Consider the following 17,506-nt stretch of genomic DNA (forward strand, 5'->3'; position numbering starts at 1 on the left):
TTCGCTGTATGCAGAGAATAGCAGGTGGTCTGTTATCTGCATACAGCCGATTTGTTGTGCCGCGGGACTGCAGCTGAAAACAATGTTATCAGCGGTCCTGTGGAGAATCATAGCTTGCAGTACCTGCTCTCAGCTGCCCGGCCAAATGATGGATTTTAAACTCAACATAAAATCATCGTTTGAGCGAAAAGCAAACGATGGTAGCATTTACATGAAACGATTACCGCTCAAAAGACATCGTTCGAACAAATTTCGATCGATAATCGTCCCGTGTAAATGGGGCTTTAGAGGAGTTGGAATAAATACCCTAAACAAAATGCTGATAGGGCTGGCTGGCATGATTGGCTAGGTGGGCTGTCCATTAGCTCAAAAGACAGAAGGGAGAGGTTTCTCCCTCAGTGGCTAGCACCAGATGATAGTCCGATGCTAACATAACATTACACCAGACCCATTGGTGCCGTGACAGAATACAGAGCACTCTCCTTAGATCAAGGCAGATGAAGTACAGTGCTAGCAAAGTACACAGCAAGGACAATAATGGGCAGAGCAATACATAGTTACCATTTTTTAATGCCAGTCCCCAGAACACGAGGGTCAAAAAGGACTGACAGTAGGTAAAAAAAAAGGGCTGCTCCATCTCAAACTGGTATTGCCCGTCATAATCTTGTGGTAGGCTGTGCGCTCTTATGAATTGAAATTGTAGTTTGGAGACAAAAATCCAGCAGTCTCTCATCCAGTAATAGCAGCACCGACAGTCACAGCACCTGACCCACATTCTGCTTCAATGCATGAGAATTAGGTCAAGATTTTTTTTCCCCTCACATAACCTAGCAAGCACCTTCACAAGTTCTTTTACTAGAAATGCCTGTCGCTGCCAAAAATTACAAATGTATGAAAAGACACCCAAAAGAAACAGGAATCTTCTTTTGGTGGGCGGGATGTTTTCAGGGGCACAAAATAGCCATTAAGTTGTGGGGGGCACAAAGACGAATCCTTAGCATGTGATGGCACAATGGGGAAATTACTATGTGAGGGTGCTATTACATTGTGAGCAACAGAAGCAGGCTAGTACTGTGTGGTGCACATAGGTAGTCACTATGTATAGAGCGCCAAGAGAAATTGAGGTAGCAGAAGGACTGGGAGTATGCCCAGACACAAGTCATGGCTGAAAGAAATCTTCATGGCGGTTTGGGTCCAGATAATTAAAAAAAAAATAGATTACACCAATCAGAGAATCGGACACCAGTGATCACTGAAGGTAAATGAACTGTAATCATTCACACTACGAAGAACTGGTATCCAACTGTTACATGGTGACTGCATTATCTAGTGGTATCGTAGAGCTGAGCTGCTTTAACTAAGCCCGCTGTGTTATAAAAGATGTCTAATAGATATGCTGTCTCTCATATATATGATTGGTCTTTTTTTTTAAAGGGGTGGGGTAGGGGTGGTTTACCTAAAAGCTGGTTATCCAGGGTGGGCTCCCAGAATCCAATCATCTACTGTGCCATGTGCCAGTGCCGCGATGGCTTTTACAGTTATTCAAACTGGTCATACATGTTCAATGACACCAGCCAATCAACTGGGAATAGTCTTTCAATGAAAGATTGCTATAGATGAAAGCTCTTATGTAATAACAGGTGTTGGACAAGAATGTCAAATATCAACTCTATCCAGACAAGGACGGAGTGTAAAATATTACCTGATAAACGGTTTGGGTTGAAATCATTCATTTTCATCAGCTTAAAGGGGTTCTGTCATTAAAAACAAAAAATTATATACTTACCTATTGCTCCCCAGGCAACCTTACCTCTCCTCTTCTCCTGGATCGTCTAGCAGCTTGTGTCACGTGACCTGCAGCTACCCGATTTAGCTGGATCCGGTGATGTAACGTACATTGCGCTACATTCTGCTTCCTGCAGGTCAAAGTACGCATACGTCACTACTGACGTAGCGTTCATTGCCCAGGCAGGAAGTGCGGTATGCACGGCTGGTGTCCCTTTCGCCATGGGAAGTAGTGGGTGTACACCACTGTTGGGCTGCTTGACAGCCAGGTGACGCCCCCACTTCCTCATTGGCTGGGCGCATTAATAGGGGGGTACCGGAAGGCACAGGGGAGAAGGCACAGCAGCGGCAGCGCAGAGGAGCATCAAGGGACAAGGCAGAACAGCGGGCCAGCAGCAAAGGCTCCTGCGACACAGGAGCTTCAGAGTGGGGGTCCTTCAGCGCCAGAGCATCAGGGGAGAAGCCAAAAAAGAAAGATGTGGGCTCACCTCACCAGCAGTAACTTTCAATGTTGCAGGAAGATCTGGGATCCAACAGGAGCTCCATCCTCAAGTAGCCGACGGCAAATGGCCAGATTCCATAGGAGCAGAAAATAGAGATGGAGGGGAGCTGCTACCGTTAAAAATTTCCTTCTTTATTGAATAAAATAAAGCATACAGCTCACAAGTGCACGCTGAACGCGTTTCGGCAAAAGCCTTTGTCAACAGCCTGTTGACAAAGGCTTTTGCCGAAACGCGTTCAGCGTGCACTTGTGAGCTGTATGCTTTATTTTATTCAATAAAGAAGGAAATTTTTAACGGTAGCAGCTCCCCTCCATCTCTATTTTCTGCTCATCAGGGGAGAAGGCAGAGCAGCAGTACAACAGCGGAGGCTCACAGTGGGGGAACGACACAGCCGGAGCAGTGGACCAATAGCGGAGGCTACAGCACCGCAGGGGAGCATGACAACAGGGGACGGAGAGCAGAGCATCAGCAGGGCAGATCCTTGTCTGCAGGGGGGGGGGGGGGGGGAGGATGGAAGAGCCAGGAGCAGGAACTGAGCTCCCGCCCCCTCTCTGCCCCTCTGCACTATTTGCAATAGGAGGGGGCGAGACGGGGGCGGAGCTAAGTCTCCCCGCTTAGCCCCGCTCCTCCCCTCCCATTGCAAATAGTGGTGAGGGGGCGGGAGCTCAGTTCCTGCTCCTGGCTCTTCCATCCTCCCCCCCCCTGCAGACAAGGACAGCATATATGTATGTATGTGTACTCATATATATATATATATGTTTTATAAATATCTAGTGTGTGTGTGTATCTCTATCTGCGTCTCTGCGGCTACCCATCTCTTTGCTTGTGTATATACAAGCATATACATACATATATCTATGTGTGTGTGAGTATATGTATGTAGGTGTGTTTGTATATATGCACTTGCATATTTGCCTTGCGAAATGTTGGTCTGAGTTACTTGGACTGAAATAGTGCTCACTTATGTAAAATCAGCCAAAGATTGTAAGGAAGATCTGGAAGCCCTTGGGAAGTGTTGGGTGTTCAGGGACAGAGGCAGATGACCTTCTAGCAGGAGGGGCTGAACATGTAAACAGACCATGGAGGTGAAAAATGGAGCCTAGGTAAGTACTACTTCTGAAAAAAACATTTTGTATGTGTTATTAACAACATCCTGTACCGGCAGGGCAGATTTACTGTAGAAAAAAAATACAGATTGTAATGACAGAACCCCTTTAAGGGCTCATACCCATGGCAGAGATGGATTCCGCCTGCGAAATATCGCAGCGGAATCAGACCTGGCACCCCACAGAGACCCTATACCCACCTGTCTGGATACGCCACGAGTGTCTCACCTTGCACATCATGCGGATTCTGCAGTACTTTTGCTGTGCTCACAGTGGAAGAATCGCAGGATGGACGGCTTCCATTGACTGCAATGGAAGCTGTTCATGTGGTTTTCCGCACAGAATAGAACATGCTGCGATTCTCCCCTGAGAGCGAAAAATCGCAGTCGATTTCCGCTTGTTGGCAGGGGAGAATCGTATTACACAGCATGTCTATGGATGGACATTGCTGCGGAATTCGCAGCGGGCGTCTGATCGCGAATTCCGCAACGATAATCCGTCCTTGGGCATTAGCCCCTAGTCTAATGTGTATGGGCAGCTAGCCCCATGAACATTTACAACAGACAGCGTGGCCTATTTGATTATTAGATTCACATATTCAGAAACTTGAGGACTAGTGTTTAGAGATGAGCGAACGTACTCGTCCGAGCTTGATATTCGTGCGAATATTAGGGTGTTCGGGATGCTCGTTACTCGTAACGAGTACCACGCGGTGTTCCGGTTACTTTCAGTTTCCTCTCTGAGACGTTAGCGCGCTTTTCTGGCCAATTGAAAGACAGGGAAGGCATTACAACTTCCCCCTGTGACGTTCAAGCCCTATACCACCCCCCTGCTGTGAGTGGCTGGGAAGATCAGGTGTCACCCGAACATAAAAGTCGGCCCCTCCCGCGGTTCGCCTCAGATGCGGTGTGAGTTAGATGAGGGACAGTGCTGTTTGTACCAGAGCTGCTGTAGGGAAAGAATTGGTAGTTAGTGTAGGCTTCAAGAACCCCAACGGCCCTTCTCAGGGCCACATCTAACCGTGTGCACTACTGTGTTAGCACAGTATTTATTTTTTTTTTAGTCCAAAATTGGATCTGCAGAGCATTGCGCCCTGCAATAGGGACAGAAGTGGGGGTTAGGCAGGGAGAGTGTTAGGAGTTAGTGTAGGCTTCAAGAACCCCAACGGTCCTTTCTAGGGACACTTCTATCCGTGTGCAGTACTGTCCAGGCTGCTGTTAGCAGTGTTGCATATATTTTTTTTCCTCTCAAAACCGGCTGTGCAGAGCATTGCACCCGGCATTAATACTACAGGGATAGAATTGTGTAGGCAGGGCCAGAAGACATTTATTATTCATTGAATACACGCAGTGGGGTCTTCCCTTTGCTAAAAAGGAAAAAAATTATATTTGGCCTGCCTGTGTCAGTCCTAAGGTCTCCGTGTACGTGTGTGCTGCGTGTACAACGTACAAAAATCAGACGCAACCAGCTACGGTTTACTGCAGGCTTGCGCCATTGTCTTTCCTGACTGGCAAATACCTGCTCTGCTAGAGTTAATAACTCTGCTACACTATAGTTGTGTGACACTTTTTGAGGGCCACACCACAGATATTAAACTTCTTGTTCATTGAATATACGCAGTGGGGTCTTCCCTTTGCTAAAAAGGACAAAAAATTATATTTGGCCTGCCTGTGTCAGTCCTAAGGTCTCCGTGTACGTGTGTGCTGCGTGTACAACGTACAAAAATCAGACGCAACCAGCTACGGTTTACTGCAGGCTTGCGCCATTGTCTTTCCTGACTGGCAAATACCTGCTCTGCTAGAGTTAATAACTCTGCTACACTATAGTTGTGTGACACTTTTTGAGGGCCACACCACAGATATTAAACTTCTTGTTTTTCATTGAATATACGCAGTGGGGTCTTCCCTAAGCTAAAAAGGAAAAAAATTATATTTGGCCTGCCTGTGTCAGTCCTAAGGTCTCCGTGTACGTGTGTGCTGCGTGGACAACGTACAAAAATCAGACGCAACCAGCTACGGTTGAGTGCAGCCTTGCGCCAATTTCTTTCCTGCCTGGGAAATCAAATCACTGGTAATACACCATGCTGAGGGGTAGGGGTAGGCCTAGAGGATGTGGACGCGGCCGAGGACGCGGAGGGCCAAGTGAGGGTGTGGGCACAGGCCGAGCCAGTGCGGTGGCCAGGGGTAGAGGCAGGGCCAGACCGAATAATCCACCAACTGTTTCCCAAAGCGCCCCCTCGCGCCATGCCACCCTGCAGAGGTCAAGGTGCTCTACGGTGTGGCAGTTTTTCACAGAGACGCCTGACGACCGACGAACAGTGGTGTGCAACCTTTGTCGCGCCAAGATCAGCTGGGGAAGCACCACCAACAGCATGCGCAGGCATATGATGGCCAAGCACCCCACAAGGTGGGACGATGCCCGTTCACCGCCTCCGGTTTGCACCACTGCCTCTCCCCCTGTGCCCCAACCTGCCACTGAGATCCAACCCCCCTCTGAGGACACAGGCACTACCGTCTCCTGGCCTGCACCCACACCCTCACCTCCGCTGTCCTCGGCCCCATCCAGCAATGTCTCTCAGCGCAGCGTCCAGACGTCGCTAGTGCCACAGTTTGAGCACAAGCGCAACTACGACGCCACGCACCCGCACGCTCAAGCGTTAAACGTGCACATTGCAAAATTGATCAGCCTAGAGATGCTGCCGTATAGGCTTGTGGAAACGGAGGCTTTCAAAAGCATGATGGCGGCGGCTGCCCCGCGCTACTCGGTTCCCAGTCGCCACTACTTTTCCCGATGTGCCGTCCCAGCCCTGCACGACCACGTCTCCCGCAACATTGTACGCGCCCTCACCAACGCGGTTACTGCCAAGGTCCACTTAACAACGGACACGTGGACAAGCACAGGCGGGCAGGGCTACTATATCTCCCTGACGGCACATTGGGTGAATTTAGTGGAGGCTGGGACAGAGTCAGAGCCTGGGACCACTCACGTCCTACCCACCCCCAGAATTGCGGGCCACAGCTCGGTGGTGGTATCTGCGGCGGTGTATGCTTCCTCCACTAAAGCACCTTCCTCCTCCTCCTCCTCCTCCAACGCAACCTTTGTCTCGCAATCAAGATGTGTCAGCAGCACGTCGCCAGCAGTCGGTGTCACGCGGCGTGGCAACACAGCGGTGGGCAAGCGTCAGCAGGTCGTGCTGAAACTACTCAGCTTAGGAGAGAAGAGGCACACGGCCCACGAACTGCTGCAGGGTCTGACAGAGCAGACCGACCACTCGCTTGCGCCGCTGAGCCTCCAACCGGGCATGGTCGTGTGTGACAACGGCCGTAAGCTGGTGGCGGCTCTGCAGCTCGGCAGCCTCACGCACGTGCCATGCCTGGCCCATGTCTTTAATTTGGTGGTTCAGCGCTTTCTGAAAAGCTACCCCCACTTGTCATACCTGCTCGGAAAGGTGCGCCAGCTCTGCGCACATTTCCGCAAATCCCACACGCACGCTGCCACCCTGCGGACACTGCAACATAGGTTTAATCTGCCAGTGCACCGACTGCTGTGCGACGTGCCCACACAGTGGAACTCTACGCTCCACATGTTGGCCAGACTATGAGCAGCGTAGAGCTATAGTGGAATACCAACTCCAACTTGCGCGGCGCAGTGGGAGTCAGCCTCCTGAATTATTTACAGAAGAGTGGCCCTGGTTGGCAGCCATCTGCCAGGTCCTTGGAAAATTTGAGGAGTCTACCCAGGTGGTGAGCGGCGATGCTGCAATCATTAGCGTCACCATTCCTCTGCTATGCATCTTGAGAAGTTCCCTGCAAAGCATAAAGGCAGACGCTTTGCGCTCGGAAACAGAGTCGGGGGAAGACAGTATGCCGCTGGATAGTCAGAGCACCCGCCTGTCTATATCTCAGCGCGTTGAGGAGGAGGAGGAGGAGGAGGAGCATGAGGAGGATGAGGAGGAGGGGGAAGAGACAGCTTGGCCCACTGCTGACGGTACCCAGGCTGCTGGGCTGTCATCCTTTCAGCGTGTATGGCCTGAGGAGGAGGAAGAGGAGGAGGAGGAGGAGGATCCTGAAAGTGATCTTCCTAGTGAAGACAGCCATGTGTTGCGTACAGGTACCCTGGCACACATGGCTGACTTCATGTTAGGATGCCTTTCTCGTGACCCTCGCGTTACACGCATTCTGGCCACTACGGATTACTGGGTGTACACACTGCTCGACCCACGGTATAAGGAGAGCCTTTGCACTCTCATTCCCGAAGAGGAAAGGGGTTCGAGAGTGTTGCTATACCACAGGGTGCTGGTGGACAAACTGATGGTAAACTTCCCATCCGACAGCGCTAGTGGCAGAAGGCGCAGTTCCGAGGGCCAGGTAGCAGGGGAGGCGCAGAGATCAGGCAGCATGTACAGCGCAGGCAGGGGAACATTCTCCAAGGCCTTTGCCAGCTTTATGGCTCCCCAGCAAGACTGTGTCACCGCTCCCCAGTCACGGCTAAGTCGGCGGGAGCACTGTAAAAGGATGGTGAGGGAGTACGTAGCCGATCGCACGACCGTCCTCCGTGACGCCTCTGCCCCCTACAACTACTGGGTGTCGAAGCTGGACACGTGGCCTGAACTCGCGCTGTATGCCCTGGAGGTGCTTGCTTGTCCTGCGGCTAGCGTCGTCAGAGAGGGTGTTTAGTGTGGCTGGGGGAATCATCACGGATAAGCATACCCACCTGTCAAACGACAGTGCCGACAGGCTTACACTCATCAAGATGAACAAAGCCTGGATTTCCCCAGACTTCTCTTCTCCACCAGCGGACAGCAGCGATACGTAAGCAATACGTAGGCTGCACCCGTGGATGGAAGCTACGTTCTCTCTCACCATCCAAAACGGGGACATTTCTGCTTCATCAATCTGTGTCTAATATTCCTCCTCCTCCTCCTCCTCCTGCTCCTCCTCCTGAAATTTTTCTTAGGGCCACAAGGCTCACTCATAATTTTTCTAAACAATTTTTATATGTTTCAATGCTCTTAAAAGCGTTGAAACTTTAACTTGAACCAATTTTTCGTTAAACTGGACTGCCTCCAGGCCTAGTTACCACTTAAGCCACATTAACCAAAGCGATTAATGGGTTTCACCTGCCATCTTGGTTGGGCATAGCCAATTTTTTGGATGTACATTAGTACTGTTGATACAGCAATTTTTGTGGGCCCTCGCCTACAGTGTAATCAAATGAATTTTTAGCCCACCTGCATTACAGCTGACGTTACATCCGCTGTGTTGGGCAATGCAATGGGATATTTTTGTGTATCGCCGATGGGTTCCAGGGAGCCACCCATGCTGTAGGTGCACACGGAGTTTAACCTACATCTGTCCACTTGTAAAGAACCCCAGTCTGACTGGGGCATGCAGTGTGGGCCGAAGCCCACCTGTATTAAGCACGACATTACTACCTCAGCTGTGTTGGGCAATGCAATGGGATATTTCTATGTACCGCCGGTGGCTTCCTGGCACCCACCCATGCTGTGGGTCCACAGGGAATTATAAATGCATCTGTTTCCACTTGTAAAGAACCCCAGTCTGACTGGGGCATGCAGTGTGGGCCGAAGCCCACCTGCATTAAGCACGACATTACTACCTCAGCTGTGTTGGGCAATGCAATGGGATATTTTTATGTACCGCCGGTGGGTTCCAGGGAGCCACCCATGCTGTGGGTCCACAGGGACTTCACAATAGGGAGTTGTACCTGCCTGTGTCTATGAATTAAAAACCGCGGTCTGACTGGGGCATGCAGAGACACCTTGACAGAATGAATAGTGTGTGGCACATAGGTTCCCCATTGCTATGCCCACGTGTGCAGCTCCTGATGGCGGTGGCACAGGATTCTATTTCTCATTGCTTCTGTACAGCATTGTGGGCTATCACACCGCCCCTTTTAAAGAGGGTCGCTGCCTAGCCGTGCCAACCCTCTGCAGAGTGTGCCTGCGGTTCCTCGTCATGGCAGACGCACTTCTAAATAGACATGAGGGTGGTGTGGCATGAGGGCAGCTGAAGGCTGCGCAGGGACACTTTGGTGTGCGCTGTGGGGGGGAGGGGGGAGGGGGGGGGGTTGGGCAGCATGTAACCCAGGAGAAGTGGCAGTGGAGTGTCATGCAGGCAGTGATTGTGCTTTGTTGGAGGTAGTGTGGTGCTTAGCTAAGGTATGCCATGCTAATGAGGGCTTTTCAGAAGTAAAAGTTTTTGGGAGGGGGGGGGGGCCCACTCTTGCCGCTATTGTGGCTTAATAGTGGGACCTGTGAACTTGAGATGCAGCCCAACATGTAGCCCCTCGCCTGCCCTATCCGTTGCTGTGTCGTTCCCATCACTTTCTTGAATTGCCCAGATTTTCACACAAGGAAACCTTAGCGAGCATCGGCGAAATACAAAAATGCTCGGGTCGCCCATTGACTTCAATGGGGTTCGTTACTCGAAACGAACCCTCGAGCATCGCGAAAAGTTCGTCCCGAATAACGAGCACCCGAGCATTTTGGTGCTCGCTCATCTCTACTAGTGTTGCTTTTTTTTGTAACACAAAGTATCTTTTTTAGTGGGTAATACTAGATAGAAGAGGTTTAATTCCAGAATAATGTTGTTCAGCATTTCTAAGTAAAAGTATTCCCAAAGACTACAATATACTGCAGTTGAGTGAAACTGCTTATACTACAATGTTTACATGGTACTCGATTACCAATAATCCAATATTTAAAAAAAAAAAAAAAGTAAAATGCTGTGAAAGAAAACATTGATGTTACTCCTCAGTCCAAAAACATGCAACCGAGCTTAATTAAAGGGGCTGCTCCATGAAAAATATACTTTCTAGCTATGAGGGGCTGCTAAGTCTTTGGCTTTGTGTTCTTTTTTGTTTCTATGGGAACGAATGTTACATCACATAAAAGCCTTGTGTGTCTAATATAGGTTTTCAAAATTTTGTGTTTGTAGTGATCTAGGCACGTGGGAAAACAAAATGGCGGAGTCTAAGGCAATATTCACAGCAAATGAGAGCAGAGGAGTGATAAAATACTTCTTTCTTCAAGGAAAGTCCGTGAAGGATATTTATGGTGATATGTCGCAGACATTGGAGGATCAATGCCCTTCATATTCTACAGTTAAGAACTGGGTTGCCAAGTTAATAAACGGGCCCCTTCAGCACCAATGATGAGGAACGTCCTGGATGACCGAGAGAGGTTGCTGTTCCGGAGATCATCAATGCACAAACTCATACTGGAGAATCGGCCAATTTCAGCTAAAGGAATAGCAGACATCATGGGGATTTCTCGTGAACGTGTTTGTGTTATTATCCATGAACATTTGAACATGAAGAAGCTATCTGCAAAGTGGGTCCCCAAATGTTTGGCAACAGATCAGAAAAGCATGCGAGTGAAAACTTCCCGGTCCATTTGTCAGCGTTTCCAGACGAATAAGAACTTCCTCGATCGACTGGTCACTATGGATGAGACCTGGATTTATTTGTTTGACCCTGAAACCAAGGAGCAATCAAAAGAATGGAGTCACAGAGGTTCTCCTCGCCCAAAGAAGTTCAGGGTGCAAAAATCAGCCACTAAGGTGATGGCATCTGTGTTCTGGGATAAGGAGGGCGTGCTGCTAGTGGACTACCTTCAAAATGGTTCTACCATCAATGCAAGGTATTACATTGAACTTTTGGACCAATTGAAGGCAGCTCTGAAGGCCAAAAGGCTCGGCAAGCTATCCAAAGGAATCTTGTTCCTGCAAAACAACGCCTCCGTTCACACTGCACAAGCAACCACGACAAAACTGGTGGAGCTAGGCTTCCAGCTGGTTGACCAACCACCTTATTCACCAGATCTAGCTCCCTCCGACTATCATCTGTTTCCAAACCTGAAGAAACACCTCAAGGGTACCAAATTTCACACCATTTCTGATGCCATGGCTGCTACAGATGACTAGTTTGAGGCACAACCAAAATCCTTCTTTTTGCAAGGCTTACAGAACTTGGAATATCGATGTAAGAAGTGTATTGATATCAGTGGAGAGTATGTGGAATAAATGTAAAGTTTTATCTTCCCATCTCGTTTCTTTCTGGGTAAAGCCAAAGACTTATCAGCAGTCCCTCGTAAATACCGCCCATAAAACACATTTGTATGTACACCAAATTAAAAACCATTTATATCTTCAGATATTCCAGGATAATGTTAGAGTAACACCACCTGCTGTTTCTATTCTGTATCCACCTCAATGGCCAGTTTTATTTCTCTCCCTGAATCCCTGGTGTGGATCCCAGAGCGGCTGCTTCTGAAGCTGCTGCGTCTTCTGCTTGTCAGAAGGGATGCTGAGCAACTGCTCAATTTTCAATTCCAGCGCTTTAATTTGAATTTTTGTGCTCCAAAATACAGAATTGTCATTGATTTCAGCTGTGAAAATCTGCAGCATAAACGAACATGCTGTGGATTTAAAAACAAAAGCGCAGATCCATTTAGGCTGCAGACTCTTTTCTACAGCATATCGTTGAGGTTCGTTAAACTCCTACCCACTTTGCTTGTACTGTAATACGCTGTAATATGTAATTCCGTGGTGGAAAATCTGCTGTGTGTTTGTGACTTCTGAACATACCCCAACAGTTTCAAATGATGCCATTAACGAGCTAAACTCAAATATATTAATGAGTGAAAATAAATTCTAAGTAATCTACATAATGTAGATTTAAGAAACGTGATTCTGCAGTACTGACAATGCCAAAAATTGTAATTTCAAAGCACTGACTGTTCTTCAAAGAACAGATAACAGGTTTGTCAAGTTTAATTGCTAAACTTGACTTTGATTCAAGACAGATGGGCTACATTTTGACAGCTAGCCCACTCTTGACGCATGCTCGATTTTCTGCAAAAATGCAACAAGCAGTAAACTTAAAAAAATAGAAAAAAAATGGTTCATTTTAGCAATGCCTAAATTTTTAAGATTACGTAAAGGGAATATATCACTTTATTAATTTAAACCAGGCAGAGAAGCATTTTCCTTTTTTCTAATCTGTTTTTAATTTTGTGTTTGTAGAATTTTTTATTCTGCTGTCTATACATGACTACGGAGGGGGGGGGGGGGGCATCTTTCCTGTGCTGCATTTAACAGCATTTACAGATATGCTTTACAGCAGCTTCATGGGCCATTCACACAATGGACAGGAGGGGACCCATTGACTTGTATTGGAGGCTGTTCTAGACATGTTCTGTGACTTGTGCAGGGAGGGGGAGTAGAAAGTCACAGCTGATCACCTATTGTGAATGGTGGATCCTGTGTTAGCTACATATAGGTGTTACCTGTCTGTCATATTAGTCAGATGACTGCTGCAAAGCTTTCTCTACAGCTTAGGAAGTATCATGCTACTATTAGGCCCTGTGGTCCATGTACAAAATGCAGGATATTAGTTTTTTTTTCTCAAATATAGATTGCGACTGAAAATAAAGAAAAAAATTCTTAAATAGATTTAAAAATACAAAAATATTATTTCTATACTAGGTTATTTTCTAACGACACCTTCCCTTTAAACTACTCAAATCAGAGCAGATCTACAGGATATTTATATCCACGATATTCAGCTGCACAATCAACCAGTCTCAGCATGTAGGTTTTGGATCCAGTTCCAACAAATGCCATGTGGCTTCCAGACACATTTTGCACATACTGATATTTCAATGTAATTTTATGAATTTTTACATTAGTAATGTGTGTCAATTTAATTCTCAATCATATCCAAATTATGTTCTTGATTGACTTTACACATGCTAATGCTACCAGGGTCTTCAGTTTTCATAGTACTTTTACAGAGATCTATATATACTCCATGCAAATACAGGGCTAATATTAAAGGTCTCCTGGGACACTGTAATCAATGCTAACTCTTTATGACATTCATCGGCTGAGGTGGTCACAAGTCCTTATTGTGTAGACAGTATCTCTGCAAACAAGCAGAAAGTAGCAGGGACTAGTCAGTACAGAGGGGGATCGGAGAGGGCAAGTCAGAACAGAGGGGGATCGGGGAGGGCAAGGATGTGTTTTTATGTTCAAACAGCAGGCTAAGCACTCAAATTTCTTCCCCCAGACAACCCCTTTATGGCAGTCTGTACACGGACGGATTTGCATTGTGGAATCCGCCGGATTCACATTTACATCATTCTATGGAAAAGCGTTTTTCCCTGCCCACAAGCGGAAATAAATATTGAATTTCCGCACACGGGGGGGGGGGGGGGGGGGGGGGGGGGGGTTTGAGTCGCAGCATGCCCTATTGTAGTGCAGGAACCGCACGGACAGCCATCCATCCCATAACGAATATTGCAGAAGGATCCGCGTCATCACCAAGCAACAGTGCATGGGCGTGTGCGCTGGACGGCACATCTACAATACTTATGCCGCCTGCACACGAAGACAACTGACAGGTACACTCGGGTCACCTGCCAGGCACAGGGTTGGATTCTGCTCTGCAGGTGGAATCCGAGCAGTTTGTGTGCAGCCGGCCTAAGGTGCAGAAATTGGCGTGTATGCTTTTATACCTTCCCCATACAGTGTGGTCCAGACTACATCTTGGCTTGGGGCTAAATGTCAACAGAAAGTGCATTACAAAAATTCAAAGCCTTTTTACACAGGCAGATTACTGGGTCAGAACATTCCTACAATCAGCCCATGGAAAAGGAGGAAAGAGGACATATGAGAAAATGCCTGTTCAGGTGATTGTCATTTAGGCAAGCATAAAAATGGTCACTGGTTGCCTGCACCTCTTGTGAAAAGAGCGAGATGTTCAGCCGATCAATGATATCATGCATCCCCGTACAGCTAAGATAAGCCGAGCCCATAGTGCAGGAAATCTGCCTGTGTACATGGAGGGATTGTGCACTGACCAACATGCTCATTGTTGGGCAGTGGTCGTTAGCATGAGCAGATTATCTGTCTGCATAAAGGAACTTCTGTGCTAAAACAAATCACCAATGCATCACTAATTAAAAATGGTAATCTGTTTATAAAGGGACAATCATGTGACATGTCATCTACATTAGAAGATCACGTCAGTGAAGTTGATTAGCTAAAGGCCCATTTAGACACTACGATTTGCTCAAAAGTAGTCTTTTGACCAATAACCATTTCGCCCAAAACGCCTGCCCTCGTGCACGGTTCGTTCATCGCTCACTTCTAGTTTTCTAGAAATGAGCAATGACTCTTATCAGCGGTGCCGGCTGATATCTCAGCCGGCAGCACTGATAAGATTCTCCCAGCTGGTATCCCGCTTGCAGTTCTCAGCAGGACCTCACCTGAAAAAGTGCGGAGCAGAAAAGGAGCTGTATACAGAAGACAGCGCTCCAGCTGTCTTCTGCATTCCCCACTCGGAGCGCTCAGCTGTATACCAGCCGAGCACTCAGAGAACACAGCAGCTGTATACAGAAGACAGCGCTCCTGCTGTTTTCTGTATACAGGGGAAGCAGAGCTTATGCAAAGTGAACGCTCAAAACTGTCAAAATGACATTTGAGCGACCATTTGCCGTGTAAATGCACACAACGATTATCGCTCAAAAGATTGCTTTTGAGCGATAATCGTTGTGTCTAAATGGGCCTTTGGACCTACCTTCTAGAGCTGCACCAACACCACCATCATTGGAAACATCGGTCACATTTTAATGAAAGTACTGTTCAAAGTACTAGTGTTTTTCAAGGAAGTATCCTAAGGATTTATAGTAAGTGAAATCTTCAATTACGGCCAAAGGAAGGGCAATAAGCTGCTTTACAGAGCACCACAGCCAGAAATCACTCTCGTTTCAGTTCACAGACTACTAATCTCATGGTTGGACACATCAGAGTTTATTTGGTTTCACTTAAATCCCTTAAGGACCACCCAACATAAATATAAAACGGGTGGTATATGTAGCGGACTCGGGAGCTGAGACTACTCCATACCCGGCAGGGCACAGCCGTTTCTGATCGCTCCGATTGTTAATGGTTTAGATTCCGCTAGTAAAGTTGACAGCGCATCTAAGCAACCAGCCAAAGGAGGGCCCCCCTTCAGCACTATCAGTTCATCTGCAGCACAATTGTGGGGAGTCAATAGCTTCACAAAACAGCCCTAAGCCTAGGGAAGCCATGTGATGCATTTTATTAAAGCTCTGCCACAGGCAGAGTTTAAAAGTTTCTACAATATATTTAACAATAGCCTATCAAACTATTACTATTGTAAGGTCAAGTCCCCTATGAGGACCTTTTTTTTTTTTTTTTTTTAAATTTAAAAAAGGAAAAAAAAAAAAGAGCTTGTTCACACAGACATTTTTACGCAGAATAGGCACATGGAGAAAAAAAGAAAAAAAAAAAAAAACACGCAGCAAACTGCACCAAAAATTATGTGAACGGGCGATTTCCAGCTATCACGTCCCAAGCTTAGTTAGTGGGGAAATTTCCCGTTCACACAATCGGGAGCTGTGCGTTATGCAGCTCCCACTGGAGTCTATGGAAACTTCTGCGCATCATGCACCAAAGATAGGTCGGGTCCTATCTTTTCACACAGGAAGGACCTTAGATGCGAGGATTGTAGCCACGCATGTCTGCTATCTTTGTTAGGTGCGCGTTTTTTGCGCGTCTAAAATTCCTTCATCTGAACGTTCCTATGGGAAACCATTAGTTCTATTAGGCATATTTTTTTTTCACGTACATATTTTGCGCTAAAACCACGCCATGTGAATGAGGCCTAAGTTCACTAAAAGTTTTATAAAAGAAAAAAAATGATGTTTTTTTCTATTTCACCCCACTGAATTTTTTTAAAAAGTTTTTTTAATACATTATATGGTACATTAAATACACTTAAGAAACTCAACATGGCTGAGGGCTTTTTTGCAGGACGAGTTGTAAGAAAAATAAAATTATAGCTCCTGAAAAGGGATGAAAAAGAGCGATAATTTGAAAAATTAAGTAGGGTTGCAGCAGGCAAAAAAAACCCCAAAAAACCCCACAAAAACAAACAGCAGCATTCTTTAGCAAAAAAACAAAAAACAAAAGAAACACTCCAGGAGTACAACAGCTATCCACAGGCTGTGTGTGATACTGCAGCTCAGAGTTGTAATACCAGACACAACCCATGGGCAGGTGTGGCACTGCATTGCGAGAAAACCCTGTGCAACCCCTTTAAGTTTAAGGGGAAATGCAGTCAAAATTCATCCTTCAGTTGATTCACTCCAACTGAAATGTATCCAATATTTTCTGAAGTTCCTGGGTGAGGGCACTCTGTTCAGAAGCAGAGTTTTCCTTCAAGGTTAACGGTTTACATTTCTGGTTACATTCAGACGGTGCAGCTTTAGCCAAGTGATGTCACAGAGGGTGCAGGAAGTGATGTCACAGAGGGTGGTGACAATTTGTCAACTCTCTGCTCCATTCCAGGTAGTAGCATCACATGCAATCTAAGCAGCAGAGGCCAGGAATCAGTAGCAGTCACATGCTTAACCGGCATATGAATGGCTGCCAGGAGGTAGCAGAGACCAGAGGAACCAGAGCAGTGGGGAAAGCAAAAGAGGACAGTGTTATTTTTTTAACAGCATTTCCACACTTTATAAGGGAAAAAGTAAGTTAGGAGACATGGCCGCCAAGACACGTACTTCAGAGTTCCTCTTGTTCAGCATTTAACCCTCTGGATACCACAACTTACAGGGGAAAATAGTCTTAAAGATGTAAAGCCAGTGGACAAGCCTTTTAGGTTTAGCTGTTCCAATAGGTAGTAATGAACCCCACACTACAGATCCTGCATTAGACCGCATGCTATAGTACTAACGATTTATCTATGGAAGCAGGTTACTGTGACAGCTGCAGAAATATCTCTTAAACTATCATATATACAGCAAGTTACATAAAAAGTGTTTTGATAAAGATCGGTGCACTCTTACCGATAATGACCGTGTTGTCATCCGCTATAAACAGTTTGCTGTGAACATATATCAGTTCAGTAACAAGGTTTCCTTCCAGTTCTGCATGTGTTCGAAGACCGCAGAAGGATATATAGTTCAGCCACTGATCCCCAACTGAAAAGAAGAACATTTCTTGGTTACACATTTCCTTCCTTGACAGAATAGAACAGTTCTGAGCCATCTTAGCACAA

At 46.8% G+C, this 17,506-nt stretch overlaps 1 protein-coding gene across 1 annotated transcript in view; it reads right to left on the minus strand.

Moving 5' to 3' along the window:
- The window catches only part of PLD1 (phospholipase D1), a 124,469-nt gene that overhangs the window by 9,657 nt on the left and 97,306 nt on the right, over window positions 1-17,506 (minus strand). The window contains exon 23 of the mRNA XM_066601094.1: window positions 17,295-17,429. Coding sequence (XP_066457191.1) covers window positions 17,295-17,429 — 135 coding nt within the window. The remainder of the gene's footprint in view (window positions 1-17,294; window positions 17,430-17,506) is intronic.

Source organism: Eleutherodactylus coqui, chromosome 1 (assembly GCF_035609145.1).
Source record: "Eleutherodactylus coqui strain aEleCoq1 chromosome 1, aEleCoq1.hap1, whole genome shotgun sequence".
In the NCBI taxonomy this organism is placed as follows: Eukaryota; Metazoa; Chordata; class Amphibia; order Anura; family Eleutherodactylidae; genus Eleutherodactylus; species Eleutherodactylus coqui.